Below are 19,141 nucleotides of genomic sequence, written 5' to 3' on the forward strand. Positions count from 1 at the left end.
AAAGACAGACATTGTTGTGGACTAATTAAATCAATATATCTGCACGATGGCAGTGCTGCTACGAGAGGTGGATTAGCCTTCTGTCCTCATTTTTACTTTCTTTTGTGTGGCTTCCATTCTAAGGACCCTTGATACTGTCTCACCAAAAAAATGTTTCCCAAGAGATACCATTAGGATGCTGTGTCACCATGTGACATTTCAAAACCCTGCTAGATGGCTAGACGGGGCGATATGAGAAATAGGTTTTCAACAGCACAGAGAAGCCTTGTTCCCACAGGAGCCATGAGAGCACTGTGTAAGAAGTCCCTCCAAATTTATGTTACTATTTTGGTCACAGGCATATTCTTTCAACTGCTGCAATATGCAATTAAAGTGAAACTTCCATCCAAGCTAACTTGAAAACAATCTTGTCAACAGTAGCTTGTCATGACAGTAATTTCCCATCATCTCCTTGTTACTTAAAAAACACAATATGTGACTATGACACAACTCATAGGATGGCTGTTCACAATTAAGAGAAATTCTTGTAAGTGGCATCATAACTGATAAAGATGCAAATGTGAGGAGCTTGTTTTCATATAGAATACAGAGTTCATCTAAAAAGGGAAACTCATGGTTTTGTTTATTTAATCTTTCCCCATTTCTCTTCTACTCACATCTTCCAAATATTTTTAAAATGTATAGTTAATCATAAAAATGAAAGTAAATATACGTAAAAGAGTAAAGCATTTGTATATTTAGATTAAAATATAATTTTACTGCAACCATATTAAATATAACATTTACATTAAGTGCTTACCATGTATCTTTGAAAACTATAGATGGCTAAAGCACTATAATTATGGAGGTATTCTAATATATATATATATGTATTCTAATATATGTATATATTAGAATACATATACTTCATCTAATATATATTGTATAATAGACACACATACATACACTGAAAAGCAGTGGTGAAGGTGAAATCGCTCAGTCGTGTCCGACTCTCTGCGACCCTGTGGACTGTAGCCTACCAGGCTTCTACCAGGCTTCTCCATCCACGGGATTTTCCAGGCAAGAATACTGGAGTGGGTTACCATTTCCTTCTCCAGGGGATCTTCCCAACCCAGGGATCAAACCCAGGTCTCCCACATTGGATGCAGATGCTTTAACCTCTGAGCCACCAGGGAAGCCCAAAAACCAGTGGAGATCAAAGGAAATACAAATGGTTATGACTTTATGAAAGCTTAAGATACTTGCAGAGAGTTGGGGTGAGAGAGGGGAGAGAGAGTCAAGTATTATGATTTTAAATGGAACCTAAAGTTAAAGGGACTTGTCTTTATGGTGAAAGTTGAGACACTTACATAATTTAAACTGATAACCTCAACATTTGTCAAACTTGCTTAATCTCCCTCGAATTATGCTGCTGCTATTGCTGCTAAGTCACTTCAGTCGTGTCCGACTCTGTGCGACCCCATGGACTGCAGCCTACCAGGCTTCTCCGTCCATGGGATTCTCCAGGCAAGAACACTGGAGTGGGTTGCCATGTCCTTCTCCAATGCATGAAAGTGAAAAGTGAAAGTGGAGTCGCTCAGTCGTGTCCGACTCTTACCGACCCCATGGACTGCAGCCTACCAGGCTCCTCTGTCCATGGGATTTTCCAGGCAACAGTACTGGAGTGGGGTGCCATTGCCTTCTTGAATTATGAAACAGTTCTATAAACTAGCTGACAAACTAAGATCTTCTGGACTGCTGCATATATCCTAGAGTGGTCTAGTTCTTACTATAACATTTACAGGAGCTCTAAATGAAATTTAATACACAATGCCTTGGTTCCCACCAATAATCAGATGTTAAAAGGAAGGTTCTCTGGCAATGATTTTCTTAACGTTTTAAATCACATCTGTATTGACCTGCCATCCGGGGAACGATTTCTCACAAGGGCCGAGTCAATGCCATTGATTTTCTTTTAAAATAAGGTAAACCACTTGCTCTCTGCAGTGAGAGGAAACAGCCTTCTCCCTCCAGCAACTTTGAGAGCAGGAGCACCTGATCTCACTTGTCAGGCATCAACATGGAGCCTATGGCCTGAGCTTACTTTCCACACTCCTGCACTTCCTCTGTTGCTTGATGGCATTCGCTCGTACGACACCCGCAGAAGTCTAGACTACAGAAAGACACAGGGAAATACCTGGACCTCACAGGACAGTAGATATCCTACAACCAAAGAACAATTTCCATTTAAATCAGACTCTGAGGATAAAATGCACATGGATTATGCAATACTGTCCTAAAAGCAAGGAAATAGGGCACTTTGGTTTGTAAAACACTAACATTCGCAAATCTACGCACAAAAAAGCCTCTTTCCCTTCTTCCTCCAGCCCCTGTGACTATTTTGGTTTAAGGCCTGTACAAGCCCTTTCTATATATCAAAAGAGCAGGGCTTGATAGAAGCAGTTGAAAAATCAAAGATTTTGGCCTTTAGGACTGCCTGTTTCACATGCCCTGAATGAAGAAAAGACTGGAGAAACCAGTTTCTAAACCCACCTCTAAATAAGCATTTATTTTAAAAGATATTTTACCAATTTTAGATGGTTCTCAGAAGAAAGATGGTGTGTCTCCACTGGAGCTCCTTCAGGTCTTGGCTGCCACAAATCACTCTTTAAATTCACCAGGTAGAAACAGTCTCCGGTGAAACAGTCATTCTCTCGTGGATGAAGTGGCTTATTAGCAAAGGGGTCAGGATGACAACACCACTCGTCAACCAGAGCGCCCCAGTTATCGCCTGGCAGGGGGAGCACTCTCAGGAGCATCCTAGCGGAAAGAGGAAAGATCATGGTTTACAGAACAAAATGGAACTGTGATCTCAAAATTAAATCAGCATACAAGATGAAAGAAACTCATTAACCGTATTGCTTGCAGTGTTATTTTTCCCCTTGATGACAACAGTAATATATACTCAATATAGACAATTGTGAAAATACAGAGAGGTATAAAGCAAATAAAATCCATCTTTTCCTTACCACTCAAGGACAGGTAACTGCTTTTTTACATGATTGTTTATCTCCTTGCCAGCCTTTCAAGAGAGACAGCTGTACACATATGCACACCGTCTGAGAGCAAAGGAAATACACAAACTGTATCCTGCTTGCATTGCTGCTTTTTTTTTTTTTTAAACTATATCAGACTACTTAATGACTCTATTCTATTCCACAGGTATGCCAAAACTTTTTAGGTCATTCCCTCACTGTTAGATATTTGGGTTTTGAGTGTTGCATTATTAACAACATAACAATTATTATGATGAACAGTCTTTTTAGAAAATCTGTATACACATCTGACTATTTTCTTGGGAAAGAAATCTTTTAAGTGGGAGAGTATAAGCACAAATGATACACATATTTTTAAATCCAATTCCCCTATGGACAAAGTGCTCTCCAGAAAGGCTATTCCAATCTATAATTCTTCCACTTACCTTTTCCAGAACTGAATATTATCATTTTTCTATGTAATGGGTGAAAATAAAAATATTTTCAAAACTGCTATAATTGGCAATTCTTTAATTACTGGTGAGATTGAACCAGCTTTTATATTTATTCACCACTGTATCTTTTCTGTAAATTATGATCAATGGCTGTTTTCCGGTGAGGTATTACTATGTTCTTATTAAGCTGTACAAGTATATTCTGCATTAAGAATATAAGTCCTTGGTCTAAAATCTGTGACAAATATTGTTTCAGGGATGTTGACTTTCATTTCGTCACCATGCCTTAAATTTCAAATCACCCAACCCTTTCTTCTGTGATTTCTCTCATTACTACTTTTTAATAAACTTTCTATTTTAGCATAATTTTACATTTACAAAAAAGTTACAAAGATAGTGCACACAGTTCTCATATATACCTCATCCAGCTTTCCCTGATGTTAACAGCTTATTTAACTAGGGAAGATTTGCCAAAACTACTATTTTTATCTGGATTTCCCCAGGTTTTCTACTAATGTCCCCTTTTTCTGTTTCAGAATCTGATTCATGACAACACATTGTGTTTATTTTTATTTATTTAAACAAAATTAAAAAAAAATTTTCGACCACGCCACACGACACGTGGGATCTTAGTTCCCTGGCCAGGGATCAAACCTGTGGCCCCTGCACTGGAAGGCAAAGTTTTAACCACTGGACTGCCAGGGAAGTCTCCAACACATTGTATTGAAACATCATGTTGCTCTCATCTCCTCTGCTCTGGGGCAGTCCTTCCTTGATTTTCAGGGCCTTGAGATTTCTGAAGAGTAATGCCTGCTAGGTCACTTCGGTCATGTCCAACTCTGTGCAACCCTATGGACTATAGGCTGCCAGGCTCCTCTGTCCATGGGATTCTCCAGGCAAAAACACTGGAGTGGGTTGCCGTGCCCTCCTCCAGGGAATCTTCCCAATCCAGAGATCGAACCTGTGTCTCTTACCTCTATCTGCACTGGCCGGTGGGTTCTTCACCACTAGCACCAATACCGGTTGTGTATTTTACAGAATACCCCTCACTTGAGTTTGTCTGATATTTTCTCGAGATCAGACTGGGGCTACGGGTTTGGGGGGAGTCTGCCCCTGAGGTAAAGCACTCTTCTTACCACAGCACACCAGAGGGGACCCTTTGTCAATACGACTTATCCCTGGGGATGTCAACCTCCATCACTGGGTTAAGGTGGCATCTGCTATGCTCCTCCACTAGAAAAGCTCCTACTTCTGCCTTTGCACACTCTGTTGTTTGGAAGTGAGTCATGAAGTCTAGGCCCCACGCAAGGGGAGAGAAACAAAGCTCCACTCCGGCATTATTTTTACACTTAGAACATCCTTACAATTAAGAAGCCCCTTATATTTGCTACTATTTTTGTTTTATATTTTTCTTGTACAAATATAGACATCTGAGACTTTTGCCTGGTTTACCTCTATTCTAATCTAAATTGGGAAGAGTCTAAGGGGAGAAGAAATGTGGCAAGATGATGAGGACATTTCAAAATAACTTATCCTGAAAAAAAGAGAAAACAAACATGCTCCTGGTCTTCCTAATGCTTCTGAATACTGTGAAAGCTTAAAGCACCCTGAATACTTGTTCACTTCAGCTCCAATCAGCTGGACCATTTATCCGCTAAGGATCAACTGTATTTGATCACAGACCTGTTTATGCCACTTATACACGTTATTTTACTTATATAATTTAATCAAACACATACACCAAGGGAATATGAGTTGCTATTCCTCTAAAAACTACACATTTCAGAGTAAAGGAAAGTCAGTTATTAAAAAACATCACTGGTGAAATGTGGGAAACACAACTCTAAAAAACTGAGGTGAGGGAGAGTAAAAACCTAGAATTCTGCAATCAGACTGCTTCAGTGTTTAACTTCTCATTCGACTTTAAAGAACCTAAACTGGAAACTCTGGATAATGAATTTAGGATAGCATAAGTGAAAAAAGCTAAAAGAGTCCACAGCAGCAGACTCACATTCAACATAATGATATTAGTTTCATAATAAAAGACTAGTTAAGTTAAAGTACATTTGCATGTGTTAAATGAAAATATTTAAGATGCAAATGCATCATTTTTAAATGATTCCCTTGTGTGAATTCTTTTTCTTTGATTTTCCCAATCAATTCTGAGTCTCATAAAAGGGCAATCATATCATGGAGGAGGGCAGACATTTAATTTATAATTCCAGAAGACAGAAATAGGAACAAGAAAGGCCGATTTTAGTTTAAGAGGAGCAAGAACATTCCCTTTCAAATTAAGCAATACTTCAGCACTAGCATCATTCAAAGTGCTGAGTCTGTTAAGGAGATTAAGAAGCAATTCTTTCAACATATACTTTCTAAAAGCCTACTAGGAGTCAGGTATTCTGCTGACACAAAATATCAGCGGCAATACATATAGCCCCATTGTCAAGGTATTCACATTCCAGGAGCAAATATATATCTAGAAAGGAATAACAGAACCAGAATATAACAGGTGCTCATAACAGAGTCCTAGTTCTAAATTCTCAGGAGTTGAGGGGGGAAAGGTAGGGGATGGCTCAGATCCCCTTTTTCACCTCTTTCTTCAAATGTACATTCCCACCTGCACATAAAATGTGTATATTACCTTAGAGGATCTGTGCATTTGCAAAACCAATCAACAAACTCAGGGAAATACGTACCAAGTGTTAGGGGAGTTGAGTATACACAGGCTTCAGAGAAGAAGTAAAATGTGAGCTGACCTTTGAAGGATGAATAGGAGTTCTCTAGACAATGAAAGGAACTAAGCAAGCACATAACAAGCATAGGAAACGATATGAACAGAGGTGCCATATATGCTTAACTTGCCACTGTAGTCCTAGCACCAGCCACAGTGGCTGACTCACCGTGTAAGCTCTCACTTGTCAAAGGAATGAACTATGAGGTTGGTGCAAACATATTAACAGCATACGTTGATAACTGTAACATGTGAGGCAGTTACTGCAGCATACTCAAATTGAGAGCATTACCAAACCTTTTCCTTGCTTGAGGATGTGACCTTTAGTTTAACCACCTAGACCTGCTACCATGGAAACCAGGTAGATGGTAGGCATTGAATATATTGCTAGTCAAGACCAACTGTAATAAAAATGATCATTGATTGGCATATTGCATCTGGACCAGGAGCAAGTCTGAATGATCTGTAAATATCCAATGAGGATGTCATGCTTTGGACTTCTCTGAATGCAGGCCTTTGTAGGGAACCCTAGAAACTATGCCGAAGAACTGTCATAAGGTGCGACTTCCCTGGGAGTTCAGTGGCTAAGACTCTGTGTTCCCAATGCAGGGAGTCCAGGTTCAATTTCTGGTCAGGAAACTAGATCCTGCATGCCACAACTAAGACCCAGCGCAGCCAAATAAAAATAAATAAGTTTTAAAAATTAAAAACAATGGAAAAGAATTGTCATAAGATCCCTTTGAATCCTGAGATCCCTGCCTAGGGTATGAGGCTTCTTCTCAGGATAGCCCCTGCCCCTGCTGATATAAATCTTATACTTCATACCTGGAACCGTGTCATACGGGGAGACAAGGGTCCCCAGAGGGTACGTGACTTGCCATTTGCTTGAACTGCTGCAGACAACTGCCCTGTGTGCAGGCAAGAAACACGGTCTGGCCGGGTAGTGCTGTGAGTCCACAAGGTCAGCTGAACTTAGGAAAACCTCAGGTAGGCACTACTCACACTTTATTGCATGTGATGCCCATTACAATTTCTTGAGATGAGAATCTCCATTTTCTTGTTACAAAGAAGGAAAGGGAGGCTCAGACATGTTAACTAATCTGTACAAGTTCGCAGAGTCAAAGATGATAAATGAAGGCCGGATCTTAGCCCCGGTCTTCCAGGCACCAATCCCTAGGACAGAGGAGCCTGGCGGGCTACAGTCCATGGGGTCGCAGAGTTGGACATGACTGTGACTAACACTTCCACTTTTTTCCAGGTACCAAACTCTTTCCCTTGGAATATACTCCCTCTCCTGGTCACACATGTCAGTAAAGGCGACAGGGAAGGTGGGATGGTACAGACCACATGGGGTGTGACACAACAGTCTAAGGGCTGCGGACCTGGTTCTCCAGACAGTTGGGGAGCATCACAGAATTGAAGGTGGGGAAGTGACAGGTCAGATTTTTTTATATATATAAATTTATTTATTTTAATTGGAGGCTAATTACTTTACAATATTGTATTGGTTTTGCCATACATCAATATGAATCCGCCACAGGTGTACACATGTTCCCCATCCTGAACCCCCCTCCCACCTCCCTCCCCGTACCATCCCTCTGGGTCATCCCAGTGCACCAGCCCCAAGCATCCTGTATCCTGCATCGAACCTGGACTGGCGATTTGTTTCATATATGATATTATACCTGTTTCAATGCCATTCTCCCAAATCATCCCACCCTACAGGTCAGATTTTAACAAAGAGGAGGAAGACAAACAAAGGTGCCCGCTTAGAATAACAGGGGGGCCTGGACAGGCTTCTAGATCTGGACAAGCTCGCTAAGATTCTCTGTCCCCAGCCATTCTGCACATAGTGCCAATAAACAAGATCCTCAGTGCAGTGCTCAAGGCAGCGATGTCAAGACCTCATACGTCATCAGAAATGAAACTGCACCGAGATTTACAGAGATCTGGGGGACTTCACACACATTCACCCAAAATGTGGTATTTCAAACTTGACCTGGAATCACAGTGAATAAAAGTTCTACGTAATCCCATAGCTACCTATGTAAGACATCGAGCAAGAAAACACCCAATTCACAAGTCATGGCAAAGACAAAAGTGTTTTTACAGCAGAAGGAAATTTTCTGATGTTTGGAAAAAACATAAATCCTTTAAGAACAAAAGATGTATTTAAATCACAGCTCTCCTGAAAGTATATCTACTGAAAACCCTAAGACTTTGATAGGATTTACTTCCCAAGAGAACTTTCTGAAGAAAATAGATATCGTATTTTTTTCAAGGTAGTTTTTAGGTAAAAATCTGCTGAAGCTCAGAAAAAGAGTGAAATAATTTCTTAAACTTTCTCTCAGTTTAAGATTCTAGGATGAACAGCGACACATAATTATAAGTAATTAAAATGTGCTGCTGCTGCTGCTAAGTCACTTCAGTCGTGTCCGACTCTGTGTGACCCCATAGACGGCAGCCCACCAGGTTCCCCCGTCCCTGGGATTCTCTAGGCAAGAATACTGGAGTGGGTTGCCATTTCCTTCTCTAATGCATGAAAGTGAAAATTAAAAGTGAAGTCGATTCAGTCGTGTCCGACTCTGTGCGACCCCATAGACGGTAGCCTATCAGGCTCCCCCGTCCCTGGGATTCTCCAGGCAAGAGTACTGGAGTGGGGTGCCATTGCCTTCTCCTAAAATGTGCTAGTTATATTTAAATATATACATTACCATATATAAAACAGATAGCTAGTGGGAAGTTACTGTATAACACGGGAAGCACAACCCAGCGCTCTGTGATGACCTAGGGGGGTGGGATAGGGGGCAGTAAGCTGCGGGAGGAAGGTTCAAGAGGGAGGGGACATATGTATACTTATGGCTCATTCACAATGTTGTATGATAGAAATCAATGCAACATTATAAAGCAATTTTCCTCCAATTAAAAATAAAAATAAATGTGCTAGTTATTTTTAATGCATCTTAAGCATAAAGCTTTTGGGGAAAAGAACTTAAAATGCACAATTTTAATAAATGTTACTGACTGATGGTGCTTATTTAAAACTTAAACATAAAGAAGAAAATGAAATGCCTTAGCTTTAAAAGTGACCATTAATCACTGATAATAACAATGGTAATAATACAGACCTTTCACATTGGATTAGAAGCAAGTGGACGATAAAAATTTTAAAGAAGCCATCAAGTATCTAAAGCTCAAAACATAGCTGCTGGAATTTAGATAAATTTAGCTGGCATTATTTAACTGATGGCCTACAAATACTACGAAACTAGCTTTGCATTTTATTATCATTATGTACATATTTAATGTATTATCAATCCTGAATATTCATTGGAAGGATTGATGCTGAAGCTGAAACTCCAATACTTCGGCCATCTGATGCAAAGAACTGCCTCTGGAAAAGACTCTGATGCTGGGAAAGATTAAGGCAGGAGGAGAAGAAAAGGACAGAAGATGAGATGGTTGGATGGCATCACCGACTCGATGGACATGAATTGAGTAAGCTCCAGGAGTTGGTGATGGACAGGGAAGCCTGGCATGCTGCAGTCCATGGGGTCACAAAGAGTTGGACACGACTGAACAACTGAACTGAACTGAACCAATTCAGTGTGTGCCTGTACTCTCTTTTCACTTCTTTGTTCTCCTTCATAGAATTGTGACTATTCATAGGAGTAGTTATTTTCAGACTGCAATAATAGCTTGTCTGTCAAGGTGACCAATCAACTAGGTGCATATTCTGACATCTCTTATGTGGCAGTAAGTCTATTCTGCTTGTTACCTGCTAGAGTTTCAATGCCCTCAGAGCTGCTGGGCTGCCACCCAGCTCTGGTGGTGCAGATAGAACAGGGAGGGCCTTTCCAGAGACCTCAGGAGACCTCAAAAATGACTGAAAAGCAGGCTTAGGTTTCAAAGTCATCTGCTTAGCCAACCAATATAACTCAAGTCTGACATGCATTTATTTCTAAAAGACACACCAAATTCCAAACACAGTGATCATTTAGCTGGTTCTGAGACTAATCACAATGAAGTAAATTTTATTATTGTTCTTGCCTGGTATTAGGGACTTTCACTCTCAACAAGAGCATAATCAAAAATTGTGTATGTTCGGATCATTTTTACAAAACAACTCTGCTGAACTGATAAGAATACAAATTGGAGAATTTCACTGTAAAGAAACAAGACATTCTTTGTTTGTAAATAACCAAAACAAACAGCTAGGAATGTGTGATTCTGAATGAAGAAAAAAAGATGGCTGTGATTAGCAGATTTTGTGCACCCTGGTGCTAGTAAGTATTAAAAGCCATTAATGAGTCTTAATAGGTTAAACAGTCTTCTGCACCTATAATTTGCTTGATGAGAATCTTTTACATTAAAAAAAAGAACAAGCATGAGTTTTGTACTAGCCAAATAGTCATAATTCACAGAAGCCAAGGTGCAATTTTTTGAGATTCACTAATCACAGAATTTTCATGCTGGCAGGACTGTCCCCTGTCTATCTAACTGAACCTCCCAATGTTTCAGATGAGGAAACTGAGAATCAAAGTGACTTGTTCCCAGATAGAAAGATTAGCCAGCAAGCAGATATTTAACTTGGCTCCATTTCTCCCAACACGAGAGCTCTTGCCAAGATAAACCACCATATTCCAAGATGCCTTTCTGAAAAGGATGCCAACAATGAGTTGATTGTGATTACAAGCCTGCTTTGAAATACCTTCAGCTTCACTATCTACTTAATAAGCACAGCTGTCCTTTCCACCTGCACAGAACAGGTAACTGAGGGAGAAATGAGAAGACCACGGGGCTTAATGCAATCAGTCGGCCTGACGTCCTTGTGCAGACACAGGAGGAAGCGTGGTTTTCCATCAAAGGGCCGGCTGCCTACGACTGAGATGGAAGCAAAGCTTTCAGTTGCCCACTAAGGATCTCTCCACATTACCCAAGAGGCCTCCACGTGTCAGACCCACAGCTGTGACACACGAAGGCGTCCAGGGAAGCCTTTCTGTTAAGCAAGGGCGAGTCACATCCATTGTGGATCTTCTCAGAAAGAAAAGGGGAAAGAGGGGGTCATTTCCCTGGCATGCCTAAAAAATTTGGAGTCCTGAATCAAAAAGGTTTGAAACACTGTACTGGGTTAATGTGCTGGTTTGCTGATAAGGCCAATTACGGAAAAGGGGGTAGAACGAGTCTGTAAAGACAATTAAAAAGAGCTTGCCAAGTATTCACTCCAATTTATGTTATAGCCTTAAACGCTCTTCACAAGGGCTTCCCTGGTGGCTCAGACGGTAAAGCATCTGCCTGCAATGCAGGAGACCCGGGTTCGATTCCTGGGTCGGGAAGATCCCTGGAGAAGGAAATGGCAATCCACTCCAGCACTCTTGTCTGGAAAATCCCATGGACGGAGGAGCCTGACAGGCTACAGTCCATGGGGTCAAAGAGTCAGACGTGACTGAGTGACTTCACTTTCACTTTCTAAACGCTCTTCACAAGTTAGGAAAATAGGCCATCTTACAACTACACGGTTGAGGTGAGGTGATGTGGACAAGGTTCCCCAGCCTCTGAGGGTAGAGCTGGAGTTCAAACCCAGGTCCCGTTCTCCCCTCTGCTTCTCAGTCCACAGCTTCCAAAGGTCAGGATTGGGACAGTGAGTATGGTCCATCAGCATCAGCTTCTCAGCCCTTGTTCCCAGTTCCACGGTCTCAAGGTCATAAACGGGACTGACACAAGGCAGAAGATGCAGTATCAACTGACAAAGAACAAACTTAGTTCTTTAAGACAGGCAGACCAGGAAACTCTAATCCTCTGGTGAACTTTTTTGAAGTTGCTCAGTCGTGTCCGACTCTTTGAGATCCCACAGACTACAGCTTACCAGGCTTCTCTGTCCATGGGATTTTCCAGGCAAGAATACCAGAGTGGGTTGCCATTTCCTTCTCTAGGGGATCTTCCCGATCCAGGGATCGAACCCAGGTCTCCTGTATTGCAAGCAGATGCTTTACCCTCTAAGCCACCAGGGAAGCTCCTCTGTAAGTCCCAGGTCTCTCACTGTTGCAGAGGCACACAAGTGTCAGAGACTGTGAATGACAGTTAAACCGAAGCCTGAAAAAGACAGAGAGGAGGAAAACTTTCCCAACTAAATACCAGGGCAACCTGGAATCCTCTGAACCTTCCTGGGTCAAGCAGGCCTGTCCCCGACAGCACGCTCTGCAGCCACTTCAGCTTTGGAAAATCTGAGCGAGGACGTCTCCTTCCTCTGCAGACTCAGAGCAACGCCGTGGCTTCCCCACGATCACCACTCGGACTGTGCTCTGCTCAGGACCCCGCACTTACACGAGCATGACCTTCCGCGATCTTATCTACCCAGGAATCAGAGAGCAAGTGAGACAGACTGATGGAAGGCCAGGATAAGCACCCTAACATTTATCTCATTCAAACCGGTAAGAATTTACAGAGAACGCACTGAGCCTGCTGCCGCTGGTGATGACGATGAAGACGGTGGTGAGGGTAAGAATCACAGCAGTAGCTGTCACATCCTGAAAGCTTCCCAGTTAAACTCACTCGAGCCTCCCCAAAACCCTAAGGAGGTAGCTTATATTGTTATCTAGATTTTTGTAATAATAATACCAAAAAAGAAAATATGAATGCACAGAGTAGTTAAGTAACTTCCCCAGGGTCACAGCTAGTAAATGGTGGGCACAAACCCAGATGGTCTGGCTTCCTGGTCTCTGTTACACCACACTGCACTCTCAATAGGAGTGGGGAGATATGTGAGTAAGACTGTCCCCACACCCAAAGCCTACAGTTTAATTGGGAAGACAACACATAAACCTCCAAGGGGTACACAGACCAACCTAGGGCTCAGGGGAGGCTCCCGGCAGGAGATGCTCAGTCTGATGAGTTTCAGTTCAGTTTAGTCGCTCAGTATTGTCCAACTCTGCGACCCCATGGACTGCAGCACACCAGGCCTCCCGGTCCATCACCAACTCCCAGAGTTTACTCAAACTCATGTCCATTGAGTCAGTGATGCCATCCAACCATCTCATCCTCTGTCGTCCCCTTCTCCTCCCACCTTCAATCTTTCCCAGCTTCAAGGTCTTTTCAAAAGAGTCAGTTCTTCGCATCAGGTGGCCAAAGTATTGGAGTTTCAGCTTCAGCATCAGTCCTTCCAATGAATATTCAGTCTAATGAATATGTTGACTCTAGAGAGAAGCTAATCAGAGGGAGATGGGCATGTTCTCAGAGAGGAGGTACGTTTCACTAAGGACTGCAGTGGGGCTGCCTGTGAAAAGACTGTGGGACTGCAAGCCCATCACCAGAGCTGTGCACAGAACGTGTGTAAATAACGGTGTGTGGTTTTGCGGGTGAGGGAGGAAGGGGCTGGGGGAAGGAGACTGAAACAGGAGGGTGCGGTAGTAAACAGAGTTCAGCTCCTCCAGCACCCCGTGTGGTATGCTGAGGGCTAGTGGAATCTATCCTGGAAGAAATGGGAGGCTTGGGGAGGCTCTGAATGGGGAACCCAGCTGCCTTTGGGAGGTGCTCTTTGGTGAGAGGACCGTGGCCTTGACTAAGAGGTGGAAGAAGTGGAGGGGTATGGAGAACAAAGGAGTATCAGTCCCAGTGACTGGCCACCTCCCAGCACACAGGGATAGAGAGGACTGGTGTCTTCCCTCCACCAAGACCCCGAACGCCGGAGCGGGTCTCAGGTATGGACAGGCGTCCACTCCCATCTAAATTTCTAAGGAAACACTAACAAAGAGCTCTGAACTTTTCCTTTATAGTACTGTTAACAGTAATAAGGGTTGCTCCGTCTTTCTAGCCTATGAGTGAATAGAAAATTCAGGGAGAACGGTTCATGCCCAGGCAATAAGGAGGCTGACAGAAGGAGGAGAAGATGGAAAAATAAAAGAGACAACGTGGGAATGCAAAGAGTACAGCAAAGGGCCCTCCCCATCACAATGGGGAAATCATTGCACACCACGAGAACAGGCTACAAGATTAACCTAAGCAGCAAGAAAAGGTTAATTTGTGCTCTATACGCTGTTTTAATAAGCAGGGAAATAGGAAACAGATTTTAGAGAGGCACTAATAAAAATAGCTCAAGTAAAAAAAAAAAATCGTGCTGCAAAAGCTTCTGTTATTTAGAAAACGCACTTCATGTGGAAAAGCTCATTCACCAGGATGACGCCTACAACGTGTGATAGCTGTCGTGTCTGATTTCAGAGGAGCGGGGCTGGTCTGCACCGGCTTCTGCACCCAAGACAAGCCTCCCTCCCTCAAAGCCAGCAGCCTGCTGTCCCCCTTTGTCAGCTGGAGGAGACCTAGCTGCCCCGTGATTGCTGGAGTCTGGGGGCTGCTCTGGTTCAAAAAGCGACATTGAGCTGGCTCTCATCTGAAGGCTACAGACTGCCCTCTTGGCAGTTCCTTCAAAAATTCTGATGGGAAAAGAGAACAGCCACTGCCAGGCGCAGAATAAGTCAGTGCTAAACGTGCTCCTTACCTGTCTCTTATGATGACTTCACCACAGGACTGGCAATAAAACGTGCAACATTCTTGGTCTTGTGAGCTTTGATTAAACACTGAAATCAGTTCTAGAGGAAATCAAGGGAACAGCATGTCTTAAGAGGTTTGGGATAAATATATTGACATACTTAAAGAGTTTAATAGCTGCAATAAATTATCACCAATAAACACTGTTTATGATCTACCCAGAAGTACACACTTAATTAGTATTATCTGATGACTCAACGCCAAGCAAATATTGGGAATGTTTTTAACAAAAACACCAGATTCTGCTACATGTTTCACAGCTAGGTATTGCCCTAAAAATTATGTATGTAACATAGCACTGAGTTATCTCCCTCATTCTAGAAATACCAATACTAAAGGTGAGAGAGAAGGAGCTATTTCTTCCACATCGAGCTAACTACACACAGCTTCTCCTTCCTTAGCTTTCTTCTGCTAGACTTAGGGACAGTTTTTCATCACTGAGGCTGCTGGTAAACAGAGTTCTTAAATTTAATTCGATTTAAACAAAGCTGATGTCCGGTCTGGATCGTATCAGTCTGTACAAACAATATCAATCTTGAAATTGGTCTTTATTGGGCAGGTCTCTGGGAATGAAATAGCTCCTAAGAACAGTTTCATCTTACAAGAGCAAAACTCAATTTCTGATTAAAGCTGTGGGAAAACAAATTATTTCCCATAGTATATGAAAGAGCAATGTAAGACAGAATGTTCCCTTAGTTTCTATTATTTCATTCACAAAGAAAGGAAACTTTCATTTCCAAAAAACCCCAAAGAACAAAAAACCCAATCCACAAAAATATCTGTTAAAAAAGTCTGAGGCGTCCCTGGTAGTCCAATGGTTAAGAATCCCCCTGCCAACGCAGAGGACACAGGTTCAATCCCTGATCTGGGAAGATGCCACATGCCACGGGGCAACTGTGCTCATGTGCCTAGATCACGTGCTCTGCAACACCGCAGTGAGACGCCCACACACAGAGAGTAGACCCAGCTCACTGCGACTAGAGAAAGTCTGCATGCAGCAACGAAGGCTCTGTGCAGCCAAGAATCAATAAAATAAAAAATAACTTAAAAAAAATTAGATTAAAAGAAAAAGTCTGAAAAAATGAGGTTATATCCATTAGAATCAAGCCATTTGAATTTTGTTGTTACTTTGTATCTTAAGATCTTTTAAAAAACATCCATGCTAGAAAGTTTAAGCCTTGAGAGTTAAAAATTCTTCTGTTTAATTTCTAAGACTGCCCTGTAGCACTAAGGTGAACCCAACAGTATTCTTTAACTCTGAGCAGAAAATAAGACACCCCAGATTTTCCTTTCAGGATGGATAAACAAATTTTCAACGACACACTGCCCTCTGCTGCTCGCCCAGCGGGATGCAGGCTCAGGATCAAGTCAGAACCTTCTGATACAGGGGCATCCTGGGAAGTACTGCTGCCTGGGGATGAATCCAATGCTGATGCTCCATCAAATTTTACTGCAGCCAGTTCTGGATCAAGGGTCACGTCTGACCTATGTGTTCAGAACCGTGTAACAGTATGTCTACTGTAGTCCTTAAAAGAGTATTCTTATAGTCGAAAAGTTTACTTTGCAAAAATTTCGAAACATAAGATTGAATGCTAAAACTGTTTGCTTCCTACCACAGATTTTGATTTACGTTTACAATAGTATGCACCTATCTGATATTTTGTACCTATCTGATATTTATTCATTGAGCAATGGTTTCAGTTCAGTTCAGTTCAGTTCAGTCGCTCAGTCGTGTCCGACTCTTTGCGACCCCATGAATCGCAACACGCCAGGCCTCCCTGTCCATCACCAACTCCCGGAATTCTCTCAAATTCACGTCCATCGAGTCGGTGATGCCATCCAGCCGTCTTATCCTCTGTCGTCCCCTTCTTCTGCCCCCAATCCCTCCCAGCATCAAAGTTTATTCACCACCTATTATGTGGAAAGCACTAAAGCAATTAAGCACTGAGGAATCTATTTTGCATACCCCTTAATGCACTGCAGAACAGGACTTTGAATGTTTTCCCTTTTCAGATGGTTAAGCAAAATATATGTTAAAAATGTAGAGAAACTGGAGATCCAAACAATATGCAAACCAACACACAGCAGTCAATTTACTGCGTCTGACAGTTAAAACCAAACAATAATGTTTGCTTATTTAAATTAAAAAAAAATAGTTCAAGTTTTGCTGTTTGTCTAATAACTGTTACAGAATATGCATAGGCAACAAACTACTTCTGTCTCTGGAAGGTTTCCACGCCTCCTCGGTATGGGACCTAAAATCATGGTCCCAGAAAACCAGCAGCAGATTTGAAAACACTCCACTGTGGCTTTCACGCCTGCTTGTCCCCAGTTTCCAGATGTGACCCCAGATTCCTGCAGTGGTTACTGTTCATCATCGCTAAAGAAAGGCAAGGACGTCACAGGAGTCTGATTCCCAAGGCCTCTTTCCTGAAACCACCCTCCCCCTGCCCATCATCAGGTACTCTCAGAGCGTCTGTTAGTCTGTGTCCCATCTCAAAGGCCCATCCCTCCTTCCACGGTTATTCCAACAGTCATTCTTAGATTTATCCTATGCCACTTCAGCTCTAGGACATTTCTTTCCTATAACCAACCCTGCTCAACTCAGACTGATTTTTCACTCATCCAGGACTTGAGCAAAAATCACTCTCTAGCAAAAAAAAAAAGTGAAACTCCCTCTACTTCTCTTTCTTTTCAAACGCCAGGACAGAGGCTCCAGGAATGCCTGACATCTCCCCAAGAGCTCTTGGTTACCATCTTGCTGACTCTGCCTCAGGGCTCCTTGCAGCTCAGATGAAAGGCTTCATATCCACGTGGCAACAGAGAAATCCCAAATGCAGCTGTTAAGAACTTTAATCCTTCTCAGAGAATGAGCATCACAGCCATTTATTACAGCCTCCGCTTCCCCTTTTTACAGCATTTTCAATCCTCTGAAGCACAGTACTCAAATGGCAAGAGAGGAAATGTACCAAAAAGGTCATTAAATTATTTTCAGAAACGATTCTATGGTCTTACTGAATCCATACGCCAATAACAGAATACTGGAAATCTAACAGGCATAACAACAATATGCATCAAACTTCAATTCGGAATCTTTCTACTGGGCTGGCCAAAACCCTTGCTTGGGTTTTCCCCTAACATCTTCTGGAAAAATCCAAAAGAACTCTTTGGCCAACCCAATGTCCTACTCTCTCTAGTTGGAAATGTCTCTACGTGTATGGGATTCTTCCCATCATTGCATTCTCTGGTCAGATGTCACTCTCCCAGAGTGACCTTCCCTGACTCTCATCTGCCCCTAGTCATGCCCTACACTGTTATTCTGTTTTACTCCTCCTACGGCACTCCTCCTCCTAAGTCTGTATCCAAGTAACTTGTGTGTTCAATATTTGTTTCCACCATTAGAATGTAAGCCCTATGAGGGCAGAGATCTTCTAGCTTATCTACTTGCATACCCCAGCACCTAGATCAAAAGTTCATATTTGCTGGATGAATGAATGCCTTCATACAAGGCTTTAAAATCAACCAGGTCTGGCACACTCGCCCTCTGATTTCATCTTCCTATCAACTCTGTGAGCCAGGTTATTTTACAGTTAAAGAAACAAAGCAGGGAGGACACAGGAAAACCTCTGTACCTTTTGCTTCATTGTGCTGTGAACCTGAAATTGCTCTTAAAAAACACAGTCTCATAGGAAAAAGAAAAAAAAAAAGACTCTTAAAAAAGGCTGAAAGAAACAAACTGACCTGTTCAACTGCATGCAGTTAATAATGAGCAGAGTTGGCAAAAAAACAAACAAAAAAAACAAACTTAGATCTTTTGGACCCTCAGCTCTTTCCTGCAGGTGATGAGCCTGATCCCTTCACTTGGGAAAAGTTCAACTCCCCCCCCCCCCCCAAAAAAAAATCACCTTTGATTTATAATGAAAAAGCAAATGCAGAGACAGAAAGGCCAGCGCTACTCACCGGGGCGGCTCTCGGCCCGCGCGTGTAGCCGCAGGTGCAGCCCGTCCCCGGGCACGTGCTGCAGCCCGCGGCAGGTGGACGGCGCGAGCCTGACCCCTGCCGGCAGCCGGAGCTCCGTGCAGCCGCCGGGGCTCTGCATCCGGAGCGAGGACGGCGTTACCGAAACAGCCATGGGCAGACCTCCTTCCTTGGAATCCCTGGGAATTAGAAATAACAGGCGAGAGATGATTTCACATGGATGAAAACCAGACGATGAAAGAAACTAAAATGGCCAAGGAGCCCTCTGTTCTTCAATCAGGGCCCTGAGTCTAGTCACTGTCCCAGGATAAAAAAACAGCAGTGAACCTGTCATAAAAGAAACGGATCTATTAAATGAGGTCAGAGTACTTTCTTCTGTCAATGTAACATTAAAGTTCACAGACACATTTTTCATTCTT

The 19,141-nt window shown here is 42.5% G+C and overlaps 1 protein-coding gene across 2 annotated transcripts in view; it reads right to left on the minus strand.

Moving 5' to 3' along the window:
• The window catches only part of UBE3D (ubiquitin protein ligase E3D), a 166,926-nt gene that overhangs the window by 137,476 nt on the left and 10,309 nt on the right, over positions 1-19,141 (minus strand). Inside the window, exons 2-4 of one of the 2 annotated variants that reach the window (XM_027551004.1) lie at positions 18,705-18,901; positions 14,695-14,785; positions 2,568-2,799 (exon numbers count right to left, since the gene is read on the minus strand). In XM_027551004.1, the coding sequence (XP_027406805.1) occupies positions 2,568-2,799; positions 14,695-14,785; positions 18,705-18,901 (520 nt within the window). Of the gene's footprint in view, positions 1-2,567; positions 2,800-14,694; positions 14,786-18,704; positions 18,902-19,141 lie in introns of those variants that run through there. The other variant, XM_027551005.1, reaches the window with a different exon arrangement.

This window comes from Bos indicus x Bos taurus, chromosome 9, assembly GCF_003369695.1.
Source record: "Bos indicus x Bos taurus breed Angus x Brahman F1 hybrid chromosome 9, Bos_hybrid_MaternalHap_v2.0, whole genome shotgun sequence".
Taxonomy (NCBI): domain Eukaryota; kingdom Metazoa; phylum Chordata; class Mammalia; order Artiodactyla; family Bovidae; genus Bos; species Bos indicus x Bos taurus.